General features: G+C 45.0%; 1 protein-coding gene across 3 annotated transcripts in view; it reads left to right on the top strand.

Moving 5' to 3' along the window:
- The window catches only part of SCARB1 (scavenger receptor class B member 1), a 215,088-nt gene that overhangs the window by 138,977 nt on the left and 63,331 nt on the right, over positions 1–12,780 (top strand). For all 3 annotated transcript variants that reach the window (XM_063964593.1, XM_063964592.1, XM_063964591.1), the window contains exons 5-6: positions 2,430–2,525; positions 4,682–4,797. In XM_063964593.1, coding sequence (XP_063820663.1) covers positions 2,430–2,525; positions 4,682–4,797 — 212 coding nt within the window. The remainder of the gene's footprint in view (positions 1–2,429; positions 2,526–4,681; positions 4,798–12,780) is intronic.

Here is a 12,780-nt window from a genome sequence, read left to right as displayed (position 1 = left end):
GTGTTAGCACTCTCAGCAGTGTTCATTCCCGGAGTGGACAACTGAGAAGCAGACTTTCTCAGAAGACACGACCTCCACCCGGGAGAGTGGGGACTTCATCCAGAAGTCTTCCAAATGATTGTACACCATTGGGAAAGGCCACAGGTGGACATGATGGCGTCCCGCCTCAACTAAAAGGTACAAAGATATTGCGCCAGGTCAAGGACCCTCAGGCGATAGCTGTGGACGCTCTGGTAACACCGTGGGTGTACCAGTCGGTGTATGTGTTCCCTTCTCTGCCTCTCTTACCCAGGGTAATGAGAATAATAAGAAGGAGAGGAGTAAGAACTATACTCATTGTTCCGGGTTGGCCAAGAAGAGCTTGGTAACCAGAACTCCAAGAAATGATCTCAGAGGACCCATGGCCTCTGCCGCTCAGACAGGACCTGCTGCAGCAGGGGACCTGTCTGTTCCAAGACGTACCGCGGCTGCGTTGACGGCATGGCGGTTGAACGCCGGATCCTGAAGGAAAAGGGAATTCCGGAGGAGGTTATCCCTACGCTATTTAAAGCTGGGAAAGAAGTGAACGCAAACCATTATCACCGCATATGGCGGAAATATGTTGCGTACTGTGAGGCCAGGAAGGCCCCAAAGGAGAAATTTCAGCTAGGTCGATTTCTGCACTTCCTACAGTCAGAGGTGACTATGGGCCTAAAATTGGGTTCCATTAAGGTCCAGATTTCGGCTCTTATCGATTTTCTTCCAAAATTGGACTGGCTTCACTGCCTGAAGTTCAGACTTTTGTTAAGGGAGTGCTGCATAGTCAGCCCCCATTTGTGCCTCCAGTGGCACCGTGGGATCTCAACGTGGGTTGGATTTCCTGAAGTCGCATTGGGTTGAGCCACTTAAATCCGTGGAGCTATAATACCTCACGTGGAAAGTGGTCATTCTGTGGGCCTTGGCGTCGGCCAGGCGTGTATCAGAATTGGCGGCTTTGTCATACAAAAGCCCTTATCTGTATTTTATATGGATAAGGCGGAATTGAGGACTCGTTCCCAATTCCTTCCTAAGGTGGTATCAGTTTTTCATGTGAACCAACCTATTGTGGTGCCTGCGGCTACTTGGGACTTGGAGGATTCCAAGTTACTGGATGTAGTCAGGGCCCTGAAAAGTATATGTTTCCAGGACAGCTGGAGTCGGGAAAACTGACTCGCTATTTCTCCTGTATGCACCCAACAAGCTGGGTGCTCCTGCTTCTAAGCAGACGATTGCTCGCTGGATCTGTAGCACGATTCAACTTGCACATTCTGCGGCTGGACTGCCGCACCCTAAATCTGTAAAAGCCCATTCCACGAGGAAAGTGGGCTCTTCTTGGGCGGCTGCCCGAGGGGTCTCGGCTTTACAACTTTACCGAGCTGTTACTTGGTCGGGTTAAAACATTTTTGTAAGAGTCTACAAGTTTGATACCCTGGCTGAGGAGGACCTAGAGTTTGCTCACTCGGTGCTGCAGAGTCATCCGCACTCTCCCGCCCGTTTGGGAGCTTTGGTATAATCCCCATGGTCCTTACGGAGTCCCAGCATCCACTTAGGACGTCAGAGAAAATAAGATTTTACTCACCGGTAAATCTATTTCTCGTAGTCCGTAGTGGATGCTGGGCGCCCATCCCAAGTGCGGATTGTCTGCAATACTTGTTTATAGTTATTGCCTAACTAAAGGGTTATTGTTGAGCCATCTGAGAGGCTCAGTTATATTTCATACTGTTAACTGGGTATAGTATCACGAGTTATACGGTGTGGCTGGTATGAGTCTTACCCGGGATTCAAAATCCTTCCTTATTGTGTCAGCTCTTCCGGGCACAGTATCCTAACTGAGGTCTGGAGGAGGGTCTTAGTGGGAGGAGCCAGTGCACACCAGGTAGTCCTAAAGCTTTCTTTAGTTGTGCCCAGTCTCCTGCAGAGCCGCTAATCCCCATGGTCCTTACGGAGTCCCAGCATCCACTACGGACTACGAGAAATAGATTTACCAGTGAGTAAAATCTTATTTTATATAGCTGCTTTTCTCCAATAGGACTACTGTAACAGAACAGAATAATTTTGTGCAGCCCACTTTATGAAGATAGTCAAGTTGGCACTTAAGCATGTTGACACTCTCTGGCTCAGGGCGACTCTGGTAGTGAATCATGCACAGCCCTTCTGACATGCTCCCTCCTTTAGGCAAGGAGTCCTAAATAACCTAAAGGGCCCCCAAGCATATATATCTTTATTTATGGGAGAGCTGACACATGCCTTGTTTTATGCAGCATCAATGAAAGAAGGGTCTGGTTTTAAAACGTTGAGGCTGCATGCAATAAACACCAGAACCCGTTACACCTTACTTCACTGCAAAGTCATGATTCAAATGCCCTCTAAGCATTAAGTGGTGTTTGTTTTTTTTCTTTTTCCCCTTGCAGTTTAACAACACTGACTCTGGTAGATTTACTGTCAACACTGGAGTAGAAGATATCAGCAAAGTCCAAATGGTAGATACATGGAATGGACTCAAAGAGGTAGTGGCTCTGCATTATTTTATATATAAACAAATATAAAACCACAGCACTCGCCACCCCAGAAGCAGGGTGCAATGTCTGCACTCACCACTCATAGGGTGGGGTGCATGTAGCCCATGGCCACCTACTTAAATATATACAAAAATTCTGTGTGTGTATATATTATTATTATTATTATTATTATTATTATTATTATTATTATTATTATCCTTTATATGGCGCCACAAGGGTTCCGCAGCTCCCAATTACAGAGTACATAAACAAATAATCAAACAGGAAAACAGCAACTTACAGTTGATGACAGTATAGGACAAGTACAGGGTAAATAAACATAGTTACATCAGCAGATGACACTGGAATAAGTATCAGGTGGCAGAAGACTGATGGATTTGGTGCAGTTGAAGATTATTAAAGTAAGAAAGGATAAGCACATGAGGGAAGAGGGCCCTGCTCGTGAGAGCTTACATTCTAAAGGGGAGGGGTGACAGACAGGGGTGACACAGATGGGGTACATAGAGAGCGTAGAACAGAGGGTTAGGATGAGATTTGGCTGGGTTTGGTGAAGAAGTGGGTCTTGAGAGATCGTTTGAAGTTTTGTAGAGAGGTGGAGAGTCTGAGGGGGAGAGGTAGGGAATTCCAGAGAAGTGGTGCAGCACGTGAAAAATCTTGGAGGTAGGAGTGGGTGGAAGTAATCCGTAGGCAGGAGTCTGCGTGCATTAGCAGAGCGAAGAGGACGGGTGGGAGTGTAAAAGGAGATAAGGTCAGAGATGTAGATGGGAGAGGAGTGGGTGAGGGCTTTGTAAGCGAGTGTGAGAAGCTTGAAATGGTTTCTGAAAGGGAAGGGGAGCCAGTGAAGGTCTAGTAAGAGAGGAGAGGTGGACGTAGTGCATTTGGTGAGGAAGATGAGCCGGGCAGCAGCATTGAGGATAGATTGGAGTGGAGAGAGGTATCTGTCAGGAATGCCAATCAGGAGCAGATTACAGTAGTCCAGTCTGGAGATGACCAGTGAGTGGATAAGAGTCTTAGTAGCATCCTGGGTCAGAAAGGGTCTGATCCTGGAAATATTTTTTAGATGAAAATGGCAGGTTTGTGAGAGGTGTTGAATGTGTATTTTGAAGGAGAGGGAGGAGTCGAGGATTACTCCAAGACAGCTCACTTGGGGGCTAGAGGAGATAGTAGTGCCATCAATAGATAATGAGATTGTAGGAGGTGAGGTTATGCGGGAGGGAAGATGATCAGCTCGGTCTTAGACATGTTAAGTTTAAGAAAGCGCTGGGACATCCAGGAAGAGGTAGCAGAGAGACAGTTGGAGATACGAGTGAGAAGAGCAGGGGAGAGGTCTGGAGAGGATAGATAGATGAGGGTGTCATCAGCATAAAGATGATATTGGAAACCAAAAGAACTAGTAAGCTTACCTAGTGAGGACGTATAGAGAGAGAAGAGAAGAGGACCAAGGACAGAACCTTGGGCTACCCCTACAGTTAGTGGTAGTGAGGGGGAGGTGGAGTCATGAGAGAAGACAGAGACAGAACGGTCAGAAAGGTAGGAGGACAGCCAAGAGAGGGCAGTGTCACGCAGACCAATGGAGTGAAGAATTTGCAGTAGGAGAGGATGGTCCACAGTGTCAAAAGCAGCAGAGAAATCAAGTAGAATAAGTATAGAGTATATGTATATATGTGTGTGTGTGGAGATATACATACTTTAAGATTATATATATATATATATATATATATATATATATATATATATATATGTGTGTATGTGTATGTGTATATATATATATATATATATATATATATATATATATATATATATATATATATTCTTAAAGTGTATTGTCATATTCCAAACAGAGCTTCAAAATGGCCATTTTAATTGACCAGAAGATGTTTATTACTTGTCTAGTATGGTTTAAATAAATATTATATTTGTTAATTGAAATTGTCCCTTGGTGTCAACATATCTTTTTGTTTTTCCCCCAAACACTATTCATTGTAGCCGCTTTTAAATGAGACCTCTCTGATGGGAAAAGAAAAAAGAAAAAAAAATTACAATAAAAAAATTAAATATATATACTAATAATTGGTTTACTCTATTTATATGTAAAGTTTACATGTTTATAGTATTTTATATTACTGATGGGTTATGAATCATAGGTTAATTACTGGAATTCCGAAGAGGCTAATATGATCAATGGAACTGCCGGTCAGATGTGGCCCCCATTCCGGACTCCTTCCCAACCTCTAGAGTTTTACAGTCCAGAAGCTTGCAGGTAACGTGCAGATGCAGAAAAAATTGTCATTTTAGTGATTCTGCAATATCCACTATTGCAGAGAAACATGATGACAATCTTGACATTGAGAACAGACCTCTAAACACAGATCTGTCAGTATTAGATGATGTAAAACATGACCTCGAAAAGGGCTGCTTGATATTCGTAATGAAGGACATCTATACTTGCGTAGATTCTATAGAGCTGTTTCGCAACTTCTGAAGCGGAAGAGTATTCAGAACAGCAATTTTCATGGTTGCATGGAAAGATTGAAATGTCACATGACACTCCTAGCATCCTTATCTTTATAACATTATTAGATTACCAAAGTCTTTCCAGAAGTGTGGACTAGACAAGAACACCATATGTCATAAAGCTATCCACAGAACAATAACACACTACACTCTTAATTGGTCTTCAACGATAAGTAGTGTGTGCCAGTCTGTGACTTTCACCACTTTCATGGCTTCACAGTATGTCATTGTCAAGTCGCTTCTCACAGAGCAGTGTGCTTAGATATGTAACATCCTCTTCAGTGTGATTTTCTCACTCTGTATTGATTTCCATCATATTAGTGGCTTCATTCATTAAAGTAAACTGGCTAGATGCACAAGCTGTGATCTCTTATTTATGGTTTAGTCCGAACATCCTTAACATATATGCTAAATGTGATATCTGCATTTTCTCCGGCAAGGTCCACAGGTTATCCACAGGATAACAGTGGGATATGATGGAGCGACAGCGGATTGGCACAAATCGATAAAAAGCTTTCTGGCCTCCCAGGATGCAGCGGGCCGGTCCATACATCCCCGCCCACTGGCTCAGGCAAATCAGTTTTTTTGTTTGGTGCGGCAGGAGCCGGACCATGGTCAGAGGGCTGCTGGTTTTTTAGCAGCCCTAGGCCTTCTTATGTTATTTTTATAGTCTTACTAGTTTTTTGAGTGATCTTTCTAAACAGCGTCTTATACGCTTAGAAAGAGTCGCTCCAACAACTCTCCGCCGGGTTGCGACAACGCTTACCCACAAGTACAGTGCTGTTTCGGCGGGCGTCTGTGTCCGGATCTACTAGCAGGTCCAGCAGACGTTAGCACCAAGAGAAGGTAAGGCACCGGTTCCGCTTAGTAGATGGAATACGGACACAGCCGCACTGTATTGGGAGGAGACTACCAAACAGTAGCTGACGCGGCTGCCACTGCGGATGCACCAGCGCTAGGCCTTAGGGATCTTAGGCACCAGGAATAGTGTGAGGCCGCGATCCCTATGGTTGATGTCAGCAGGGGGAGTCAGACGCTCTCCTGGTTGCCCGAGGTTCATGACCAGTTTCCGCCAAGTCTCCCACCATGAACTGTTTCCTCGCTTCCGTCCCAGATGCTACCACGAGGAGACTTGATCACAGCATAGGCAGCTGTGTGACCGCTGCGTCTGTGTTCACTGAGCGCTACCACGAGGGGACCCGGTTGCAGCATAGGCGGCTTGGTGACCGGTGCGTTTGTGTTCGCTATAGGTTCATGGAGTGGCAGTGTACACTAGTAGCGTCTGGATCCACTCAGCGTTTGCTAAAGTGTTGATCGATCCTAGAAGCGAGGTGAGTCTCACTGTATCCCACTCTACTGGGTACGGGCTATACAGTACTAAATCTCTATCTACTTTTTTCAGTATGAATAGTTAGATTAGTGCCTATTGCATATGAGTCTGTATACATTTACTGTGGTTTCTTTCGCATTGCATCTGAATACGTTAGATCTGTTTAAACATGATTCAGTAATATGTTCTCCTACATACTTAAAACTGTGTTTGTAGTTGATAATATGCTCATATGACTAATATATAACATGTGACTGACTGCTAGTGTGATTGCTGACTTTAATATATGTTTGTCAGTTATTTTTTCTGATCCTCAATGCTGGTGCATGGGTAGGGTCAGTTTGAGATCACTTTAGAAGGTTTAAAGTGATTAGTGTCACAAATTGTGTAGTACACTGTGAAAGTGCTGATTTTTTTATCATGTCTAAGAGCGGCAAAGGTGACGAAGGTACACATACAGTAATACCATCACTCATATCATGTTTGTCTTGCAAAACTGTATTATCCTCTCAGGATCTGGTTCAGGGTGGTTTATGTGCAAATTGTTTTGCTTTTCAGCAAAATACAAGGCAGATTCCTATACAACGTCAGGTATAGATGGATCCACCTTGGGCTATGTTTGCACAGACCTTTGTCCAGGTAAGCTGAACATATAATTCCTACAGCTTCTGTACCAGGAATGGGGTACACTATTAACCCATACATGCAGCTCCCTACCTACGGTATATAATTTCCCCCAGCAGCTTCTCAAATGAAACAAGCTGATAAACCGATGGTAAGTAAATCTTCACCTACACTGGCTACACAGGATGATTCATCGGATGATGAAAGCTCTATTTACTCTACTTCGGTATACGAAGAGGAGGAAAAAGGTCTCGGCTCAGTGGATATAGCTGAATTAATTAGAGCAATGAAGGCCATTCTATCCTTAGAGGATTCAGCAGGGCCTGTGTTAAAAACCAAGGCACCTGTGTTTAAAAGTCCCAAAACAGTTAAGACTGAGTTTTCATGGTCAGATCAGCTGACGGAAATCATGGAAGAGGCTTGGGTTGCACCCAATAAAAAATATAGAATCCCAAAAGAATGGGATTCCAATTATCCTTTTTCCAGCTGGGGAATGTTTAAATAGGGAGGTGGCTCCTAAAGTAGATACGCATGTGATTCGATTAGTGCAAAAATCTATATTGCCTTTGCCGTCAACATCATTAAATGATGTCACAGATAGGAGAGTGGATGGTTTTCTAAAAACCATATTTTCTCTGTCTGGAGCAGTCATAAGGCCAGCGATGGTTTCAGCTTGGATGGCAAAGGCAGTGGCTGCCTGGGCTGAGGCTTTGGAAGTGGATTTTTCATTAGCTTCTAGAGAGCAAAAATCCCATATAGCTCAGATTAAACAGGCTGCAGTATCATTGGAAGAAGCAGCATTAGATATGGGTACTATTGCTTCTAGGGCATCAGCACCAACAATAGCTGCTCGCAGAACAGTTTGGTTATGGACGTGGAAAGCTGATTCAGAATCTAAGAAAGTTTTGGAATCTTTGCCTTTTTCTGGAAATATTCTAATGACAGATATTCTGGAGTCAGAAGCAGACTCAAGTTTCCTTCCACATATAACTCCAAACCTAAGGGTCCGGGTTTCCGGCCCTTTCGGTCTCAAGGAAAAGCAAAGGGAAAAAGTGATCGCAAGCAGCCCCAATACAATAAGTTTGGTAAGCCATAAAAGCATTGGGCTACCAGAGGGCCAGCTTCTAAACCAGAAGATAAGTCATCAGCCTGATGGTGCAGGCCTCCACCTGGGGGACCCCAGGGTAGGGGGCCGACTTCTTCCGTTTGCACAGATCTGGCAGCAGTCTACAACAGATGCCTGGGTGCAAGAAGCGGTATCTCTAGGTTATGTTTTTCAGAAATTGCTTCAGTCAGGAGTAGCCATTCCAGTACCCCCTGCACAACGGGGACAGGGTTTTTATTCCAACCTGTTTTTGGCTCAGAAGCCAAATGGGTAATTTCGGCCCATTCTCAATGTCAAAATGCTAAACAAATACATTTGGGTACCGCGGTTTCACATGGAGACGTTAGGCTCCATAGTTTTGGCCATGGAACCAGGGGATTATATGGTATCCCTGGATATTCAGGATGCTTACCTACATGTTCCTATAGCACTGTCCCATCAGTGTTCTCAGGTTCGCTATCCTCCAGCAGCATTTTCAGTTCCAGGCCCTACCCTTTGGGTTAGCCACAGCCCCCAGAGTATTTACCAAGATTATGGTGGTTATGGCAGCTTATCTCTGCAAATAGAGGATAAGAATTTTTCCATACCCCGACAACCTTTTAATCTCCAACAGACAATAACATGTCTGCAGAGGCACGTAAGGCTCATAAATTGGGAAAAATCGTCTCTGGTTCAGTCACAACGGATGACTCACTTGGGGGCTGTACTGGATTCAGGTCTGCAGAGTGTGTATGTATATGTGTGTGTGTGTGTGTATATATGTGTATATATATATATATATATATATATATATATATATGTGTGTGTATATATATATATATATATATATATATATATATATATATATATAATATTAATATAATTTATTTATTTTTATTCAATTTTTTGGGGGGGAGTTTTTGTTTATGCATGTAAACACCCCCAACAAACAGGACATGTATCAATTACACTGCATGTGTCAAGATCATTGCTAAATTTAAATAATGTCAGCAATAATAAAAGATTTTGTTTGAGCAATAATATATCGTTCCTGGTCATCATTTGTCTTGGTTATATTCAGCACAATAATATACAACAAATGCATAGCAGAGTCATCATAATGCCTTCAAGAATTCGCCTAGATAGACAACATATTTCTATCGGCAACTATCTTTAAATACATTCAGTGATGTATATATGGTGAGTCTAACCACCTCTCCCAGATTTTGTAGTACAGGTTGAGTCTCCCTTATCCAAAATGCTTGGGACCAGAGGTACTTTGGATATGGGATTTTTCCGTATTTTGGAATAATTGCATACCATAATGAGATATCATGGTGATGGGACCTAAATCTAAGCACAGAATGCATTTATGTTACATATACACCTTATACACACAGCCTGAAGGTCATTTTAGCCAATATTTCTCTGACGTCCTAAGTGGATGCTGGGGACTCCGTCAGGACCATGGGGATTAGCGGCTCCGCAGGAGACAGGGCACAAAAATAAAAGCTTTAGGATCAGGTGGTGTGCACTGGCTCCTCCCCCTATGACCCTCCTCCAAGCCTCAGTTAGATTTTTGTGCCCGGCCGAGAAGGGTGCAATCTAGGTGGCTCTCCTAAAGAGCTGCTTAGAGTAAAAGTTTGTTAGGTTTTTTATTTTCAGTGAGTCCTGCTGGCAACAGGCTCACTGCATCGAGGGACTTAGGGGAGAGAAGTGAACTCACCTGCGTGCAGGATGGATTGGCTTCTTAGGCTACTGGACACCATTAGCTCCAGAGGGAGTCTGAACACAGGTCTCACCCTGGGGTTCGTCCCGGAGCCGCGCCGCCGACCCCCCTTGCAGATGCCGAAAAGTGAAGGTCCAGAAACGGCGGCAGAAGACTCTTCAGTCTTCATAAGGTAGCGCACAGCACTGCAGCTGTGCGCCATTGTTGTCAGCACACTTCATAGCAGCGGTCACTGAGGGTGCAGGGCGCTGGGGGGGGGGGGCGCCCTGGGCAGCAATGATAGTACCTTATTCTGGCTAAAAATACATCACATATAGCCCCTGGGGGCTATATGGATGTATTTAACCCCTGCCAGGTCTCAGAAAAACGGGAGAAGAAGCCTGCCGAAAAGGGGGCGGGGCCTATTCTCAGCACACAGCGCCATTTTCCCTCACAGAAATGCTGGTGGGAAGGCTCCCAGGCTCTCCCCTGCACTGCACTACAGAAACAGGGTTAAAACAGAGAGGGGGGGCACTTATTTGGCGATATGTGTATATATATATTAAAATGCTATAAGGGAAAAACACTTATATAAAGGTTGTCCCTGTATAATTATAGCGTTTTTGGTGTGTGCTGGCAAACTCTCCCTCTGTCTCCCCAAAGGGCTAGTGGGGTCCTGTCCTCTATCAGAGCATTCCCTGTGTGTGTGCTGTGTGTCGGTACGTGTGTGTCGACATGTATGAGGACGATGTTGGTGAGGAGGCGGAGCAATTGCCTGAAATGGTGATGTCACTCTCTAGGGAGTCGACACCGGAATGGATGGCTTATTTAAGGAATTACGTGATAATGTCAACACGCTGCAAGGTCGGTTGACGACATGAGACGGCTGGCGAACAAATTAGTACCTGTACAGGCGTCTCAAACACCGTCAGGGGCTGTAAAACGCTCATTTACCTCAGTCGGTCGACACAGACACAGACACGGACACTGACTCCAGTGTCGACGGTGAAGAAACAAACGTATTTTCCTTTAGGGCCACACGTTACATGTTAAGGTCAATGAAGGAGGTGTTACATATTTCTGATACTACAAGTACCACAAGAAGGGTATTATGTGGGGTGTGAAAAAACTACCTGTAGTTTTTCCTGAATCAGATAAATTAAATGAAGTGTGTGATGATGCGTGGGTTTCCCCCGATAGAAAATTATTGGCGGTATACCCTTTCCCGCCAGAAGTTAGGGCGCGTTGGGAAACACCCTTTAGGGTGGATAAGGCGCTCACACGCTTATCAAAACAAGTGGCGGTACCGTCTCCAGATAGGGCCGCCCTCAAGGAGCCAGCTGAGAGGCTGGAAAATATCCTAAAAAGGTATATACACACATACTGGTGTTATACTGCGACCAGCGATCGCCTAAGCCTGGATGTGCAGCGCTGGGGTGGCTTGGTCGGATTCCCTGACTGAAAATATTGATACCCTTGACAGGGACAGTATTTTATTGACTATAGAGCATTTAAAGGATGCATTTCTATATATGCAAGATGCACAGAGGGATATTTGCACTCTGGCATCAAGAGTAAGTGCGATGTCCATATCTGCCAGAAGATGTTTATGGACACGACAGTGGTCAGGTGATGCAGATTCCAAACGGCACATGGAAGTATTGCCGTATAAAGGGGAGGAGTTATTTGGGGTCGGTCCATCGGACCTGGTGGCCTCGGCAACAGCTGGAAAATCCACCTTTTTTACCCCAAATCACATCTCAGCAGAAAAAGACACCGTCTTTTCAGCCTCAGTCCTTTCGTCCCCATAAGGGCAAGCGGGCAAAAGGCCAGTCATATCTGCCCAGGGATAGAGGAAAGGGAAGAAGACTGCAGCAGGCAGCCCATTCCCAGGAACAGAAGCCCTCCACAGCTTCTACCAAGTCCTCAGCATGACGCTGGGGCCGTACAAGCGGACTCAAGTGCGGTGGGGGGTCGTCTCAAGAGTTTCAGCGCGTAGTGGGCTCACTCGCAAGTGGACCCCTGGATCCTACAAGTAGTATCCCAGGGGTACAGACTGGAGATTCGAGACGTCTCCCCCTCGCAGGCTCCTGATGTCTGCTTTACCAACGTCTTCCTCCGACAGGGAGGCAGTATTGGAAACAATTCACAAGCTGTATTCCCAGCAGGTGATAATCAAAGTACCCCTCCTACAACAAGGAAAGGGGTATTATTCCACACTATATTGTGGTACTGAAGCCAGACGGCTCGGTGAGACCTATTCTAAATGGGAAATCTTTGAACACTTACATACAAAGGTTCAAATCAAGATGGAGTCACTCAGAGCAGTGATAGCGAACCAGGAAGAAGGGGACTATATGGTGTCCCTGGACATCAAGGATGCTTACCTCCATGTCCCAAATTGCCCTTCTCACCAAGGGTACCTCAGGTTCGTGGTACGGAACTGTCACTATCAGTTTCAGACGCTGCCGTTTGGATTGTCCACGGCACCCCGGGTCTTTACCAAAGTAATGGCCGAAATGATGATTCTTCTTCAAAGAAAAGGCGTCTTAATTATCCCTTACTTGGACGATCTCCTGATAAGGGCAAGGTCCAGAGAACAGTTGGAAGTCGGAGTAGCACTATCTCAAGTAGTTCTACGACAGCACGGGTGGATTCTAAATATCCAAAATCGCAGCTGTTTCCGACGACACGTCTGCTGTTCCTAGGGATGGTTCTGGACACAGTCCAGAAAAAGGTGTTTCTCCCGGAGGAGAAAGCCAGGGAGTTATCCGAGCTAGTCAGGAACCTCCTAAAACCAGGAAAAGTGTCAGTGCATCATTGCACAAGAATCCTGGGAAAAATGGTGGCTTATTACGAAGCGATTCCATTCGGCAGATTCCACGCAAGAACTTTTCAGTGGGATCTGCTGGACAAATGGTCCGGATCGCATTTTCAGATGCATCAGCGGATAACCCTATCTCCAAGGACAAGGGTGTCTCTC

This window comes from Pseudophryne corroboree, chromosome 1, assembly GCF_028390025.1.
Source record: "Pseudophryne corroboree isolate aPseCor3 chromosome 1, aPseCor3.hap2, whole genome shotgun sequence".
NCBI classification, from domain to species: Eukaryota; Metazoa; Chordata; class Amphibia; order Anura; family Myobatrachidae; genus Pseudophryne; species Pseudophryne corroboree.
This window is presented reverse-complemented; position numbering and strand designations above follow the sequence as displayed.